This window comes from Salvelinus namaycush, chromosome 6 (genome assembly GCF_016432855.1).
Source record: "Salvelinus namaycush isolate Seneca chromosome 6, SaNama_1.0, whole genome shotgun sequence".
Classification (NCBI taxonomy): domain Eukaryota; kingdom Metazoa; phylum Chordata; class Actinopteri; order Salmoniformes; family Salmonidae; genus Salvelinus; species Salvelinus namaycush.
The window spans coordinates 23464464-23483318 of NC_052312.1; the positions used below are offsets into that span (position 1 = coordinate 23464464).

Sequence of the window (18855 nt, forward strand, 5' to 3'; positions counted from 1 at the left end):
TGTGAATGAGTTGTCTGCAGCATTTCGGTCACATGACAGCTCGATCAGCTGTTCGATTTCACTTACCGGCATGTCAACTGAGCCAGGATCACAGTCAAATGGATTTCGCTGAGTCGGTCACTCATCTGTAGAATGTTTTTTGTATTTCCCCTGCATGCCTGCATTCAGTTCGTTCCGTTTCCCAACTATGTCTGTTACAATAGGCAAGGAGACACATTTTCTTTTCATAACACAGAGAGTCAAAGTCTGTTTTTTTACATCCATTGCGAATGACAACAGTTCCTCTCTCAATACAAACAATCTTTCCAACACTCCCACTTGATAACCACCAAGCCTTGGTGTGAAATAGAACATTGTCATGCTCTGACCTCACATCACCACATAGTTTTGCGAACAGACGAGCGCAATGTAGCTTACAATCGAATTTGTCTGCTGAGCTTCTCGGAGTTCTCTTTTGCCACCAGTTACTCTCAATGTATCCGTTATAAACTACATTACCAAAAGTATGTGGACACCTGCTCGTCAACCATCTCATTCCAAAATCATGGGCATTAATATGGAGTCGGTCCCCCCTTTGCTGCAATAACAGCCTCCACTCTTCTGGGAAGGCTTTCCACTAGATGTTGAAACATTGTTGTAGGGACTTAATTCAGGAACTTGCACAAGAGCATTAGTGAGGTCGGGGACTGATGTTGGGCGATTAGGCCTGGCTCGCAGTCGGCGTTCCAAAATCATCACAAAGGTGTTCGATGGGGTTGAGGTCAGGGCTCTGTGCAGGCCAGTCAAGTTCTTCCACAGTGATCTTGACAAACCATTTCTGTATGGACCTCACTATGTGCAAGGGGGCATTGTCATGCTGAAACCGGAAAGGGCCTTCCCCAAACTGTTGCCACAAAGTTGGAGGCACAGAATCGTCTAGAATGTTATTGTATGCTGTAGAATTAAGATTTCCCTTCACAGGAACTGAGGTGCTTTGCCCAAACCATGGAAAACAGCCCTAGACCATTATTCCTCCTCCACCACACTTTACAGTTGGCACTATGCATTGGGGCAGGTAGCGTTCTCCTGGCATCCACCAAACCCAGATTCATCCATCGAACTGCCAGATGGTGAAGCGTTATTCATCACTCCATAGGAATGCGTTTCCACTGCCCTACTGGCGGCGAGATTTACACCACTCCAGCCAACGCCTGGCATGGCGCATGGTGATCTTAGGCTTGTGTGCGGCTGCACGGCCATGGAAACCCATTTCACAAAGCTCCCGAAGAACAGTTATTGTGCTGACGTTGCTTACAGAGGTAATTTGGAACTTGGTAGTGAGTGTTGCAACCGAGGACAAAATATTTTTTACACGCTACACGCTTCAGCACTCGGTGGTTCTCTTCTGTGAGCTTGTGTGGCTTACGACTTCGCGGCTGATCCGGTGTTGCTTCTAGACGTTTCCACTTCACAATAACAGCACTTACAGTTGACCGGGTCAGCTCTAGCAGGGCAGAAATTTGACGAACTGACTTGTTGGAAAGGTGGCATCCTATGATGGTGACTTGTTGAAAGTCTCTAAGCTTTTCAGTAAGACCATTCTACTGCCAATGTTTGTCTATTGAGATTGCATGGCTGTGTGCTCGATTTTATATACCGGTCAGCAACGGGTGTAGCTAAAATAGCCGAATCCACTAATTTGAAGGGGCGTCCACATACTTTTGTATATACAGTACAAGTCAAAAGTTTGGACACCAACTCATTCAAGGGTTTTTCTTTATTTTTACTATTTTCTACATTGTAGAAAAATAGTGAAGACATCACAACTATGAAATAACACACATGGAATCATGTAGCAACCAAAAAAAAGTGTTAAACAAATCAAAATATATTTTACATTTGAGATTCTTCAAAGTAGCCACTCTTTGCCTTGACGACAGTTTTGCACACTTGGCATTCTCTCAACCAGCTTCATGAGGTAGTCTCCTGGAATGCATTTCAATTCACAGGTGTGCCTCGTTAAAAAGTTAATTTGTAGAATGTCTTTCCTTCTTAATGCGTTTGAGCCAGTCAGATGTTGTGACATGGTAGGGGTGGTATACAGAAGATGGTATTTTACCAAATAGGGCTAAGTCCATATTATGGCAAGAACAGCTCAAATAAGCAAAGAGAAATGACAGTCCATCATTACTTTAAGACATGAAGGTCAGTCAATAAGGAACATTTCAAGAACTTTGGAAGTCTCTTCAAGTGCAGTCGCAAAAACCATCAAGCGCTATGATGAAACTGGCTCTCATGAGGACCGCCACAGGAATGGAAGACCCAGAGTTACAGTGAGGGAAAAAAGTATTTGATCCCCTGCTGATTTTGTACGTTTGCCCACTGACAAAGAAATTATCTGTCTATAATTTTAATGGTAGGTATATTTGAACAGTGAGACACAGAACAACAACAACAAAAATCCAGAAAAACGCATGTCAAAAATGTTATAAATTGATTTGCATTTTAATGAGGGAAATAAGTATTTGACCCCCTCTCAATCAGAAAGATTTCTGGCTCCCAGGTGTCTTTTATACAGGTAACGAGCTGAGATTAGGAGCACACTCTTAAAGGGAGTGCTCCTAATCTCAGTTTGTTACCTGTATAAAAGACACCGGTCCACAGAAGCAATCAATCAATCAGATTCCAAACTCTTCACCATGGCCAAGATCAAAAAGCTCTCCAAGGATGTCAGGGACAAGATTGTAGACCTACACAAGGCTGGAATGGGCTACAAGACCATCGCCAAGCAGCTTGGTGAGAAGGTGACATCAGTTGGTGCAATTATTCGCAAATGGAAGAAACACAAAAGAACTGTCAATCTCCCTCGGCCTGGGGCTCCATGCAAGATCTCACCTCGTGGAGTTGCAATGATCATGAGAACGGTGAGGAATCAGCCCAGAACTACACGGGAGGATCTTGTCAATGATCAAGGCAGCTGGGACCATAGTCACCAAGAAAACAATTGGTAACACACTACGCCGTGAAGGACTGAAATCCTGCAGTGCCCACAAGGTCCCCCTGCTCAAGAAAGCACATATACATGCCCGTCTGAAGTTAGCCAATGAACATGTGAATGATTCAGAGGAACCTGGGTGAAAGTGTTGTGGTCAGATGTGACCAAAATGGAGCTCTTTGGCATCAACTCAACTCGCCGTGTTTGGAGGAGGAGGAATACTGCCTATGACCCCAAGAACATCATGCCCACCGTCAAACATGGAGGTGGAAACATTATGCTTTGGGGGTGTTTTTCTGCTAAGGGGACAGAACAACTTCACCGCATCAAAGGGACGATGGACGGGGCCATGTACCGTCAAATCTTGGGTGAGAACCTCCTTCCCTCAGCCAGGGCATTGAAAATGGGTCGTGGATGGGTATTCCAGCATGACAATGACCCAAAACACACGGCCAAGGCAACAAAGGAGTGGCTCAAGAAGAAACACATTAAGGTCCTGGAGTGGCCTAGCCAGTCTCCAGACCTTAATCCCATAGAAAATCTGTGGAGGGAGCTGAAGGTTTGAGTTGCCAAACGTCAGCCTCGAAACCTTAAATGACTTGGAGAATATCTGCAAAGAGGAGTGGGACAAAATCCCTCCTGAGATGTGTGCAAAACTGGTGGCCAACTACAAGAAACGTCTGACCTCTGTGATTGCCAACAAGGGTTTTGCCACCAAGTACTAAGTCATGTTTTGCAGACGGGTCAAATACTTATTTCCCTCATTAAAATGCAAATCAATTTATAACATTTTTGACATGCGTTTTTCTGGATTTTTGTTGTTGTTATTCTGTCTCTCACTGTTCAAATAAACCTGCCATTAAAATGATAGACTGATCATTTCTTTGTCAGTGGGCAAACTTACAAAATCAGAAGGGGATCAAATACTTTTTTCCCTCACTGTACCTCTGTTGCAGAGGATGAGTTCATTAGAGTTACCAGCCTCAGAAATTGCAGCCCAAATAAATGCTTCACAGAGTACAAGTAACAGACACATCTCAACATCAACTGTTCAGAGGAGACTGCATGAATCAGCCTTCATGGTCGAATTGCTGCAAAGAAACCACTACTAAGGACACCAATAAGAAGAGACTTGTTTCGACCAAGAAACACAAGCAATGGACATTAGACCGATGGAAATCCGTCCTTTGGTCGGAGTCCAAATTGGAGCTTTTTTTTTTGGTTACTACATGATTCCATGTGTGTTATTTCATAGTTTTGATGTCTTCACTATTATTCTACAATGGTAGAAAATAGTTAAAATAAAGAAAAACCCTTGAATGAGTAGGTGTGTCCAAACTTTTGACTTGTACTGTATAGTGTAGCTCAGTGGTTGTATCATACAATGCGTCCACATGGCAAAGGGAGACACATTCATAACTACAGTGCAGAGGCCCGCCGTCCCATGATAGACGGAGCCCCATCTGTGCAAAAGCCATCTGTGTTTTTCATCAATATAGCCACGCAGCACACTAAACATAGCCTGTGCAGTTTCATGCTCTGGAATCGTGAGACAGAACAATTTGTCCACGTGAATAGCATCCCACGACATGTATTGAACAAAAGTCAAAGCACAGGCATCTCCGCCCTCACAGCTAAAGTCCATTTGGAAAGCGGGGAGTTATGTCATTCAGTCAGAGTTTCCTCTTGAGTGCTAGCTATAGAATCAACTCTTAGTTTCACCGTGTTATCTGACAAAGGCATTGATGTGAGATTCTGTGCCTCTGCCTCCCAACAAATTATTTTCACCAGATCTATTGCAGCCGGTAACAGCAACGTCTGTGCAATATTTTTTGGCTTCATAGCGTAGTGGCTTAGCCATTCACCATGGGAATGATTCAAGTGCAACGGTCAAGTGCCGACTTTTCCCACGATCTAAGGGCGCTCTCTGGTTGAATTTTTACTTTTCGATTTGAATCATTTTCATTTCGATTAAGGTTAGCCACTTTACAATTATTTTGATAGACAAAGACGATATTACATACTGTATATACAGTACAAGTCAACCGTTTTAGAACACCTACTCATTCAAGGGTTTTCTTAATTTTTTTTACATTTTCTACATTGTAGAATAATAGTGAAGACATCAAAACTATGAAATAACACATATGGAATCATGTAGTAACCAAAAAAATGTTAACAAAATCAAAATATATTTTATATTTGAGATTCTTCAAAAAGGCAAGGGGTGGCTAAACAGCTTTGCACACTCTTGGCATTCTCTCAACCAGCTGCATGAGGTAGTCTCCTGGAATGCATTTCAATTAACAGGTGTGCCTTGTTAAAAATGTATTTGTGGAATTTCTTTCCTTTTTAATGCATTTGAGCCAAACAGTTGTGTTGTGACAAGGTAGGGGTGGTATACAGAACATAGCCCTATTTGGTAAAAGACCAAGTCCATATTATGGCAAAAACATCTCAAATAAGCAAAGAGAAAAGACAGTGCATCATTACTTGAAGACATGAAGGTCAGTCAATCCAGAACATTAAGAACTTTGAAAGTTTCTTCAAGTGCAATCGCAAAAACCATCAAGCGCTATGATGAAACTGGCTCTCATGAGGACCGCCAAAGGAATGGAAGACACAGAGTTACCTCTGCTGCAGCGGATAAGTTCATTAGAGTTACCAGCCTCAGAAATTGCAGCCCAAATAAATGCTTCAGAGTTCAAGTAACAGACACATCTCAACATCAACTGTTCAGAGGAGACTGCATGAATGAGCCTTCATGGTCAAATTGCTGCAAAGAAATCACTACTAAAGGACACCAATAAGAAGAGACTTGCTTTGACCAAGAAACACGAGCAATGGACATCAGACCGGTTTAAATCTGTCCTTTGGTCTGATGAGTCCAAATTGGAGATTTTTGGTTCCAACCACTGTGTCTTTGTGAGACGCTGTGTGTGTGGGTGAACAGATGATCTCTGCATGTGTGGTTCCCACTGTAAAGCATGGAGGAGGAGGTGACACTGTAGGTGATTTATTTAGAATTCAAGGCACACTTAACCAGCATGACTACCACAGCATTCTGCAACGATATGCCATCCCATCTGGTTTGAGCTTAGTGGGACTATCATTTGTTTTTCAACAGGACAATGACCAAACATACCTCCAGGATGTGTAAGGGCTATTTTACCAAAAAGGAAAGTGACGGAGTGCTGCATCAGATGACCTGGCCTCCACAATCACCCGGCCTCAACCAAATAGAGATGGTTTGGGATGAGTCGGACCGCAGAGTGACGGAAAAGCAGCCAACAAGTGCTCAGCATATGTGGGAACTCCTTCAAGACTGTTGGAAAAGCATTCCAGATGAAGCTGGTTGAGAGAATGCCAAGAGTGTGCAAAGCTGTCATCAAGGCAAAGGGTGGCTATTTGAAGAACCTCAAATATATTTTGATTTGTTTCAAACTTTTTGGTTACTACATGATTCCATGTGTTATTTCATCGTTTTGATGTCTTCACTATTATTCTACAATGTAGAAAATAGTAAAAATAAAGAAAAACCCTTGAATGAGTAGGTGTGTCCAAACTTTTGATTTGTACTGTATAGTGTAGCTCAGTGGTTGTATCATACAATGCGTCCACATGGCAAAGGGAGACACATTCATAACTACAGTGCAGAGGCCCGCCGTCCCATGATAGACGGAGCCCCATCTGTGCAAAAGCCATCTGTGTTTTTCATCAATATAGCCACGCAGCACACTAAACATAGCCTGTGCAGTTTCATGCTCTGGAATCGTGAGACAGAACAATTTGTCCACGTGAATAGCATCGGTAGTGTATATATTATTTTTTTTACCAGGATTTGGGAAATTCTCCTGTGACCACATTTTCATATCAGGCAAGCCCCGGTTTCGGAACCGCTATGCTAGGGTGTTGTGAACGGGGATGGCGAATGGACATAAGCCGCAAGCTTCAGCTTTGAGGGTTGCGTGTTCAATTCCAGAGCTAGACATTCGTTTTTTTTTTACCCTACACTAAACCTTAATCCTTAACATTCCGAATGAATGCCGTTTGGCGTTTGGCATTTGCCAGAGAACACCAAGATTGGAAAATTCGCCACTGGCGCCCTGTGCTCTTCACAGATGAAAGCAGGTTCACACTGAGCACATGAGCACATGTGACAGACGTGACAGAGTCTGGAGACGCCGTGGAGAACGTTCTGCTGCCTGCAACATCCTCCAGCATGACCGGTTTGGCGATGGGTCAGTCATGGTGTGGGGTGGCATTTCTTTGTGGGGCCGCACAGCCCTCCATGTGCTCGCCAGAGGTAGCCTGACTGCCATTAGGTACCGAGATGAGATCCTCAGACCCCTTGTGAGACCATATGCTGACACATGCACATTTGTGGCCTGCTGGAGGTCATTTTGCAGGGCGCTGGCAGTGCACCTCCTTGCACAAAGGCGGAGGTAGCGGTCCTGCTGCTGGGTTGTTGCCCTCCTACGGCCTCCTCCACGTCTCCTGATGTACTGGCCTGTCTCCTGGTAGCGCCTCCATGCTCTGGACACTACGCTGACAGACACAGCAAACCTTTTTGCCACAGCTCGCATTGATGTGCCATCCTGGATGAACTGCACTACCTGAGCCACTTGTGTGGGTTGTAGACTCCGTCTCATGCTACCACTAGAGTGAGAGCACCGCCAGCATTCAAAAGTGACCAAAACATCAGCCAGGAAGCATAGGAACTGAGAAGTGGTCTGTGGTCACCACCTGCAGAATCACTCCTTTTTTGGGGGTGTCTTGCTAATTGCCTATAATTTTCACCTTTTGTCTATTCCATTTGCACAACAGCATGTGAAATTTATTGTCAATCAGTGTTGCTTCCTAAGTGGACAGTTTGATTTCACAGAAGTGTGATTGACTTGGAGTTACATTGTGTTGTTTAAGTGTTCCCTTTATTTTTTTGAGCAGTGTATATGCCATTTAGCAGTACTCCCCTGTCCATCTTATTCATCTAAAAGGCTAAATTGATCCTAAATCAGCAGTCCTTCTCAGAGACGCTTGATTCTCTCGGCCCAGCTCTACCTTCCCTTCGGTCTCCCCTGGAGGTGTGAGAGGGAGGGCCGTAATAGAGAATTCAATGTCTATCTTTGGCTCTCTCTCCCCTTCCTTATCCCCCCCCCCCTCTCTATTTCGCCCTCTCGCTCCCCTCTTTTCACCTGCTACCCTGAGGCAGAACTTTAATTTAGAACCCAATGTCGCATTTCATACACACAGACTAGTCAATAGTTGCATATCGCAATATTATTTTTGGACGATAGTATATTGATATGACTCCCAAGTATCGATTTGTAAAATAAATGTAAAAAACTCTAGGTTGCGCTTGCTAGCGCTAGTGGGAAGGACATGCTGCAAAACGCCGGTATTTTTCATCCTACTGATTGTTCTCCATCGTCTTTTTAAATAGTGACCCAACATGTTTTCAGCACTTCTATTTCCCTGACTGATCAAAACTCATTTTCTCATCTCTCTAGGAGCAGACATATAAATGAGCAATATATTTGGATCGCCAAATCCTAATATCAAATCGCAATACATATCTTAACGGCACCTATGTATAGTGATATCGTATCGTGAGGGCCCTGGCAATACCCAGCCCTAACACACTCCACACACACACACACACACACAGGGGCTAGAACAATTAATCAATTAAAGAGATTCTAAGCTCTTTTGTTAATCCATTCCTTACACAGATGGATATGGACAGATCAGTTAAAGGGTATGACAGTAGGTGAGACGTCAATGGCCTTGATTTTCTTTTCATCTACCTAAAAGGAGAGGTGGAGAATGTAACACGCACACACGACATGGGGAACACACGCAAACACACACGGCATACGGAGATACACACACACACAATCCATTTGTAAGTGACAGAGGTGCAGCCTAAAAGACATCCTCTTAAAACTACCAGACATGAGGGAGTAGACACTCACTCCCTCCCTCTCTCTACCTCTCTCTCCAGTGAGGTCAGTCAGTCCATCACTATCCTGTTCTATCCATCCATCCCACGCTTGTACTCTTCATGCACCATTTGGGACTGTCTCTGTTCTCTTCTCCTCCTCCCTCCGCTCTAATAACAGAGGGAGGAACGGGGAGGGGGGGGCTGAGGAATTCCTTAATGCTCAGGGAGGATACATCTTTGTACTTACAGGAGTGTGTGTGTGTGTGTGTGTGTGTGTGTGTGTGTGTGTGTAAGAGGGGCCAGACAGGGTTGCAATTGACTTCCCTCATCTCTCACCATTCCATCTCTCACCAATCCATCTCTCACTCCATTTAGTTCCCTCTATCTCTCCCTGTGCTCCTCTCTGCCTCTAACCACTAAAGTTGTGTAACACCACTACAATAGTCAGAAACTTCACCCCAAGGCATTCTATCACCCAATACACATCATTGGCAAATCAAATCAAATTGTATTTGTCACATGCACCGAATACAAACAGGTGTAGACTTTACCATGAAATGCATACTTTTGAGTATTTTCCCAATAACGCTTATTTTAAAAAAATTAAAAAAGGAGATAGTAACACAATAAAATACTAATGACAAGACTACATACAAGGAGTACCGGTACTGAGTCAATGTGCCGGGGCACGAGGCAGTTGAGGCTATATGCACATGGCAGTACTGACGTTAAAGTGAGAGTTCACTCAAAACTGTATTTCTTTCTTCTTTTTTTTTTTTACCTCAGAAGTGTTGAAATGAGTCCACGTCCCAAGTCGTTGAACTGAACTGAGAACCCAACCTTTGGTTGTTCCCCATTGTACAACCGTGTGTGTGTGTGTGTGTGTGTGTGTGTGTGATCATATCTAACAGCAATAAAAGGACAACTGGCTTGCGGGCGGTTACAATGCGTTCTACATCACACCCACTCCTCTACGCCTCCTCTCTATCTGTCTCTGTAGTGAGAAAAGCGAGGGAGTCAGAGAGAGAAGCAAAGGATGAGAGAGAGTGGGAGCAAGAGAGATGAGAGACCAGATTGAGAGGGCCAGTAACAACAACAAAAAAATAGGTGTTATTTTTTTCCTAGACTAATCTGAAAGCATAGCACACCGGATGGATGACACCTATTTCTTGCAAGCAGCCTCCTGCTTACCGTCTGTGAATCTATGGGTGCGTCTTAAAAATGGCACCCTATTCCCTTTATAGTGCACTACTTTTGACCAGGGCCCATAGTGCCTAGGGCTGGACTATATATCCAATTAATTTGATTCATTCGAATGTATATTTTAGTGCAATGTTCCAAATGCCTGTATCGCAAGAATCAAGGTTGTGTCTTTTTGGTCTCATCTCCTTTCGCTCCTTCTGTGCTGTGTGCACCAACCCCTCCCCCTGCCACTCAACAACAACAAAGGCAAAGATCCCTTCATCCTCTGACAAAGCGCAGTTTCAAATTCACTATTTGCATTTGAGGTTTGGTCCAACAGAATCAGTCGTTTCCCCTTTTTTAATGTTTCAACTACTAAAACCCGGAGTATCAGTGAACAGGACTGTGGGAAACTACATTTCTCGGTTTCTGTCGCGTGCGGCATTGTGGTACGATATACCTGCTAGCAGTTTAGTCTGTGTTTTATAAAATGTGCAAGGAGCATAAAAAGGCACATTTACAGTGGGCTCCAAAATGACCGGCACCCCTGACTGGCAATGCACAAACACTTAAAAAAATATTAACAATATAATTATAGAGATAAACTCAAAATACCAACATGTGAGAAATACTGTACTTTATTAATGTTTCAAAGGAACCAACCAAAATCATTCCATTATTTAATACAAAATAATTCTAACCAAAATCAAGGTTTCATAATTATTGGCACTCCTCATGTAGTACTTCGTGCAACCACCTCTGGCAAGGATAACAGCTTGGAGTCTTTTCCTGTAAAGTTTGACAAGGTTAAGGAACACATTTGGAGGGATTTTGGACCATTCCTCTATGTAGATCCTTTCAAGATCCTTCACATTCTTGGGTTTGCGCTTATCAACTGCCCTCTTCCACTCAGCCCACAGGTTTTCGATTGGATTGAGGTCCGGCGACTGAGATGGCCATGGCAGAACATTGATTTTGTTGTCACAGAACCATTTCTGTGTGGATCTTGAGGTATGTTTCAGGTCATTGTCTTGTTGGAAAGTCCCCCTACGGCCAAGTCCCAGCCTTCTGGCAGAGGCAACCAGATTGTCAGCCAAAATTGCCTGATACTTGGTAGAATTCATTAAGCCATCAATCTTAACTAGTGCCCCTGGACCTCTGGAATTAAAACAGCCCCAAAACATCACTGACTCCCCTCCATATTTCTCCGTGGGTATGAGGTGCCTCTCCTTGTATGAATCTCTGTTGACGCCAAACATGCCGAAGCTGTATCTGACCAAAACGTTCAATTTTGGTCTCATCTGACCAGAGCACCTTCTTCCAGTCATAATTTAAATGACGTTTGGCAAACTCCAAAGCGCTTGCGTCTGTGTCTTGGGGTCAGAAAGGGCTTTCTTCTGGCAACCCTTCCAAAGAGCCTATGGATGTGGAGGTGGCGTCTGATGGTGCTTTTTGAAAACCGGTGACCCCAAGACGCCACCAAGGCCTGCAATTCTTTCACAGTTTTTCTTGGGGATTTTGTTGCTTCTCTCACCACCCTCCTCCCTATCCTGGGGGGCAAAATGCATGTGTCCTCTACACGTGAGGTTTTCAACTGTTCCATATCTTTTGAATGTTCTAATAATTGCCCTGACAGTGCTCAGTGGTATATTCAATCGTTTTTGGATCTTCTTGTAGCCATTACCAGATTTATGAAGGTCTACGACCATCTGTCTCTTTTTAACTGCTAGTTCTTTTGTTTTCTTCATGGTGTTGGATGACAGTGGGATATTGCATGTGTATTACCTCATTTTTATACCCAGGTGAAAAAGGAAGTGATGTAATGGCTCAATATAGTTCCTTAAGACTTAGATAAACTTAAATAAGTGGAATTTAATGTGTGGTTTAATTTTGGTAGATGTTATTTACAATAATCTTTAAGGGTGCCATTAAATTGTGAAACCTTGATTTGGAGGACATTAATAAAGTACAGTATTTCTCACGTTGGTATTTTGAGTTTCTCTCTATAATTATATTGTTTATATTTGTTTAAGCATTGTTTGTGCATTGCCAGTCAGGGGTGCCAGTAATTTTGGAGCCCACTGTATATAAGGAATTAGCGTATTCTTATCCAGGTAGGCCCCTTGATTTCAACATCTAAAACAAAGCGAACAGGCTGTTGTTCAAACAGTAGGAGGGTGTACTCATAACAGTGTTCTACCTTGTTAAGCAAGCAAATAGATCCAAGTTGGCTAGACTTATAAAAGATTAGCTGGCTAGTCACTAGCACGTGTGCTTAACATATTGTTTATGAGACCTGTGTTCATTTTCTAGTATGCCTGCTAATAATCATTCGTGGATGTGCATTGATCGGATCAAATTTGTAACAAAAAAGGAATTGTCATAGACAGACAATAACGCCAGATCAGTGATTACAAAAAAAAGCAGGGTAAACTATTTTGATTAAATAGTTATCTTATTAGTGGGTCGTATGGTTGTGGATGGCTGATACTTAGCCTAGGTATCATTTTACAAGCCCCGAATTCATTTGATTATTGCCGACTGTTTGAAATGAAGTGTATTTGACCGTTAAATTGTGCAACAAAGCTTATTTAGAGAATTGTTTGTATTTTTAGATATACCGTATATAACCTATTGTGAAACGCCCATAAGTTTGAAAAAAATAATAATAATCTCGATATGATCTTTAGGCCATATCGCCCAGCCCTAATAGTGCCTATAGGGTTCTGGTCAAAAGTAGTGCACTATGTAGGGAAAATGGTGCTATTTGAAATGTACCCTTTGCTAATCAATAGGCCTTGCCTGCCGCTTTTTTATTTGCTTTTTCGTTATGTTTTTTTTTTGGTTAGTTGGCAAAAGAACACCGTTATAATCTGGTTTAAACGACAACATCCCACGTCCCACACACCCATAAGACAGATAAAACCCACCACACACACACAGAGAGAGAAAAGGAAACCACATTAAACATGTTCATTTGTTCTTCTTCCTCAAGTGGTCACATTTAACTGAGAAAGGAGGGGATTAAAGAAAACAATATTAAGGCTTTCTCTATATGTAGGCTAGTTCAGATGGACACCGAGTGAGAGAGAGAAACAGTCAGAATGAGAAAGCCCGTGAGAGAGTGAGACAGAGAGATAAAGACAGAATGAGCATTTCATATGGGATCTATCTATTGTACTGTATCTCAGATCATGAACTCCCAAGGTCTAGGCTCGAGCTACCACCACGTGTGCGTGCACTAGAATTAAACCAGAACCATACGTCAAACACACGTCATAGTCGGGGGTGTCATGCTTTGGTGCTGTGGTAGGCTAAAGTTACAGTTTTATTTTCACAGAAAGAGACAGACAAACAGTTGACGGCTTTTAGAGGTAGCCTTGTGCATGACATTCAGGGTTACCCTAAAAATGAAGTGGGGCAGTAAGCAGGGCCGGATTAAGAAATCATAGGCCCCGAGTGGCTACTCTGACAAACTGATATCAATCTGGTCTTGAATTCAAACAAACAATAGCCCAGGCCAATGAAGCAACACACAGATTGTACAATATTAGGAGGATATAGAGATATATACACACACATATACAGTGCTTTCAGAAAGTATTCAGAGCCCTTGCCTTTTTCCCCCCCAAAAAATGTATTGATTAAATTGTTGTTTTTTTCCTCATCAATCTACACACAATACCCCATAATGACAAAGCCACTCAAGGACATTGAAACTTGTCTCAAAGCCACTCCTGCGTTGTCTTGGCTGTGTGCTTAGGGTCTTTGTCCTGTCGGAAGGTGAACCTTTGCCCCGGTCTTGAGCACTCTAGAGCAGGTTTTCATCAAGGATCTCTCTGTACTTTGCTCTGTTCATCTTTCCCTCAAGTCTCCTAGTCCCTGCCGCTAAAAAACATTCCCACAGCATGATGCTGCCACCACCATGCTTCACTGTAGGGATGGTGCCAGCTTTCCTCCAGACGTGATGCTTGGCATTCAGGCCAAAGAGTTCAATCTTGGTTTCATCAAACCAGAGAATCTTGTTTCTCATGGTCTGAGAGTCATTTAGGTGCCTGGCATGTGCCTTTTACTGAGGAGTGGCCAGATAAAGGCCTGATTGGTGGAGTGCTGCAGAGATGGTTGTCCTATCTCCACAGAGGAACTCTGGAGCTCTGTCAGAGTGACCATCGGGTTCTTGGTCACCTCCTTGACCAAAGGCCTTCTCCCCCGAAGGGTCTGCATACTTATGTAAATAAGGTATTTCCCTTCTTTCTTTCTTTCTTTATAAATGTGCAAAACTGTTTTCGTCTGTCATTATGGACTATTGTGTGTAGATTGATGAGGAACATATTTAATACATTTTAGAATAAGGCTGTAACTTAACAAAATGTGGGAAAAGTCAAGGGGTCTGAATACTTTCCGAATGCACTGTATATATATATCATAGGCTACAGTAGGATACTAAATAAAAATGTCCAATGAGAAACTGACGCACCTAATTATGAAGATGAAGCCATAGGCTACTCACAGTGGTGGCTTTAGCCTATCTCAAGATGAGCTACTTCAGAAAAACAGTGCTGCTGTTTGCTACAAATTGGGATTTGAGAAAAATGTATTTCTATTGCTTTTACAGACAGACTAGTCTCCTTTTTCAGCAGTAGGCATTTGCTTTTCAAACTGTGCTGTTTGTCCAGCGATTTCATTTTGAAATATGAAAAAAGCAAACCGTCAGCTGCAACCAACCATAGAAATATAATACATGGATGGCGGTTCCCATTCAAGTTAGGACTGGCATCCGTTGCTAGTGTAACCATTGAGTTTAACAGTCAAATTGCTAGGATAAGAAGTTACAAAACTCTTCTATGGATTATATGGCTATGGCCACAACGCAACAAGCTCTAGTCTGTATTTGTTGCGCATGCTACCCAAACTGCGGCCTTTCCGACTGTAGGCATACCGGTAACTGCAAAAAATAAAGGAAACAAGGGATACAAAGTATATGTTATGGTGTGGGTTGCTTTTTCCTGGCATGGTTAGGCCCACTTGTAGAATCTATGCCAAGGCACATTGAATGTGTTCTGGCAGCTTGTGTTGGTGCAATATCCTTTTAAAACACTTCATGCTAGTGTTTCCTTAATTTAGGCAGATACTGTATGTGCTTGTGATAAAACTTAATCCACAGTTATTTTTTTATATACTATTGATCCTCTGTGGCTAAATTATGCTCTCTGGTGTATTTGAGAGCAGGCTCCTGTGGTTGGATAAAAAATTATGTTACATTTAAAAATATATATAGTTTATTTTATGCCTCTTGGGCCCAGCCCATGACTAACACAATTAACCAGTCACATTTTATTTATTAGACAGTTTTTGTTTTGTTTGTTACCCAATCAAGGCAGGGGCCCCCAGTTACCCACATGGGCCCTCTACCTCCTCTCCTCCCCCATCTGATGATTAGCAGAGCGGCAGCAGGCTGTCTACACTCATTGAGAGCAGGCTCCTCAGTCTTCCTGTGGTTGGTGGTTGCATTGAAAAAGTATAACATATATACTACATATCAAATAGACAGTATATATTTCCTTAACAAAAAACAAAATAATTAAAAAAAAAAATGTCTGCTTCTTGGGCCCCCATGGGCCTGGACCCAGGGGCTTCAGCACCGGTAAGACCCTGCATTAATTCGGCCCTGGCAGTAGGTTAACCTACTGCAGTCTAGGTTACATTGTAATAATAAGAGAGTTCTCACGTTGACAATGATGAGGCCGCACACAGTAATATCATTTTTCTAAACACTGTTTCAAGACATCAAGTCGCTGGCTACAATAGCCGAGTTCATCAACACTTACTAGATCTGGTAAGGAGTAGGCTAGAATTCATGATGTATTGAAGGTTGTTTGCCATGTAACCCCACCCTATGCGAATTCTGACAGCTGACAAACTGATCCACTGTTTTGCATTCTGGATAACTGTATCGCCACAAGTCCGTGGGCTAGGCTATGCGTTGCGAGCATATTTGATGATGATGATGATGATGATGATGATATCGTTTGCACTACAATTCTCACTCCCTCCTTCCCTCCTCTCTTCCCCTGAACCAACGAGCACACTTCTTAATTAACCCCCTCTTATCGCGGATTCTTTGCTGGGAAACTCGACCAGTGTGCTGCCTTCACTTCCCAGTCTCTGCATGTTAAACTAGGCTACCCTTTCATCACTTCGATGGCCTATTTTCCCAAATAACACAAAACATCATCGCAAAAATCAAACGCCAAAAAAACACCAAAATACTGAGAACGTCTCCTACCTGGTGCCTGCCTTGTCTCCCATCTTCGCAGGCCTTGTGTTTCAGTGCTACTAAAGTGTAATATTTGTGTAAATCTTAACGCTATTTTGGATATCAAGGTCTTCTTCAATTCTCTCCTCTTTCCTCCTCTCCGTTGCGGGCTCGAGCTCCAATCCGTCTCGGTTCGGCTCGCACAGCTAGCTACCTGAAATTCCGTTTCCACAGCCTACAGACGGCAATGAACAGTTCGTTTCGTTCCTCGCCTTCTCGAGTTCTGACAGCGAGCTAAACACAGAGCGACGCCCTCCCCGTGTGACAGACACCACCTTCGACCAATTGCTGCTTCGGAAACATGTGAATTAGTGAACGACAACAGGGTTGGCCCGCCCTTGCCCTCGGGCCCACCAATTAGAAATCTGCTTTAGGAAGAGGGTGTGGCTTTTTGTAACCGATAAGGAGGAAAACAAATCGCTGGCAGAATGTATTTGTTTTACTCTTATCACAATCATAATTAAATATCCTCCAGTTTGTCGTGCATTTCCATAGGGAATAACCAAAATAACCAAACCAAATGCCGAATTCAGGGTTCCCCTGTCCCCAGTTCACCACATAATTTCTGGATTGAATCCTGATTTTAATATGGTATTGAAATGTAATAGAAGTGTAGGCTATGTTATAGACTTCATATAGGAATTTTCTATATTTCAAAGGTGACACTTGAGAGAATGCTCTTTAGATTATTGCTTTCACTGCAAGGCCTGGCAGTTGATTTTTTATAATCAATATTGGTGCAACAATAGGATAATCTGCTTCAGCGCTGAGACCTTTTCGGTCATCATTTGTCATTGGAAAGGCTGCGTGTGTGTGTGTGTGTGTGTGTGTGTGTGTGTGTGTGTGTGTGTGTGTGTGTGTGTGTGTGTGTGTGTGTGTGTGTGTGTGTGTGTGTGTGTGTGTGTGTGTGCGCTTATGTTTTTGGTTAGTAAAACAAGGAACATTTGGACAAGTGGGCTTAAGGGTTAGGTTTAGGAGTAAGGGTTAGGTTTAGGGTTAGAGAAAATAGGATTTTTAATGGGAATCAATTGTTTGGTCCCCACAAGGATAGTAAAATAAATGTGTGTGTGCGTCCGTATGTGCGTTTGTGTGAAATTACATTAAATTCAGCATTGAAAATAGGTGCACGTTTAAGTTTGTTCCACCTGAGCGATTCTGACCACTAGTCAGAGATCACTATGATGACACACCAAATGCGTTTGATGGATCCTTTTGGTCTTCTTCTAATGCCTCTTAAAGGGAAAGTAATCCAAAAGTAACTGGAAGTAATCAGATTACGTTACTGAGTTTGGGTAATCCAAAATTTACGTTACTAATTGCAATTTTTTTTACAGGTAACTAGTAACTGTAACCAATTACATTTAGAAAGTAACCTATCCAACCCTGCATGCTTGTGATTGTCCATCTAGCTCTATTGCCACCTAGTGGCAAAATGTAGAAAGTAGTGAATCCAGATGTGATCACAGGTGTGCAATTCATTGACACAGTACATGCAGAGGAGGGCTTAAAATGGGAATTCAGAGGTGGGGAGCTCTATTTGTTGGTGGTGGTGGTGGTGTGGGGGGGGATAAGGGTTAGGGTTAGGGTTGGAGTTGGAGCTGGAGTTAGTGTGCTACCTTTTCAACCCCGATTCAACCCTAACTCTAACCCTAGCTTCATGTCTCCATCCTAGTTCAACCCTTACTGTTGTGAAGAGTCATGGCACCCCTACAGGACTCCAATTGCTTCCAATTACCCTAGGTCACTCCCCTTCCATCCACACCTGTTCCCACTCCACTCTCCTCTACCTTTTTCACCCCTTTCATTCCCCATAATAAGCTGCATGCTCCTTCCTACCTACCAGTTCAGTTTATGCTTGGTGATGCTGTGGGTGGCCCTATCCTTCCTCCTTCCATTGTGCCTGATAGAATGAAGTGAGTGCTCTTTGTTATTATACTGTTTGAAGATTGTAAGTCCTAACTAATACATACTTGTTGCCCAATGTTATATCCCTTTGTATATCCATGTCCACAATTTGCAAAATTCTATGGCTCCTTTGTTCTAGGTATGTGTTTGCAGTCTCCTCAGTTTATAGTTCATGTTAAGCTCACATTCTCCCCATATTCACTTGGTACTACTTTATGATTCATGCACCTCTTATGTTGTGTTCCTAATGTTTCCCTTTTGTATCTCCCTTCCAGAACACCACATTCGTGTTATCCACATCCAATCCTATCGCCAAGGCTTTACAAGCCACACCCTAAAGCACATCCTTGTTATTCACATCCATCCTAACCTCCATCCAAGCCCTCCCCCATGTGCTCTGTTCGTTCCTGTATTATTCAAACTGTGTGAATAATAAATACCACTAAACCTGGATTTCCTCATCTCCATCTCCTCATTGCATTCTGACTGACGTGACATGGTGGAAGAAAAAGTCCCAAACTTACAGTCCATCCT

At 42.8% G+C, this 18855-nt stretch overlaps 1 protein-coding gene across 1 annotated transcript in view; it reads right to left on the minus strand.

The window, feature by feature from the left end:
• Positions 1–16612, minus strand: part of arrb2b (arrestin, beta 2b) — a 66950-nt gene extending 50338 nt beyond the window's left edge. The window contains exon 1 of the mRNA XM_038996236.1: positions 16387–16612. Coding sequence (XP_038852164.1) covers positions 16387–16409 — 23 coding nt within the window. The 5' untranslated portion in view covers positions 16410–16612. The remainder of the gene's footprint in view (positions 1–16386) is intronic.
• Between the last annotated feature and the right edge of the window lie 2243 nt (positions 16613–18855).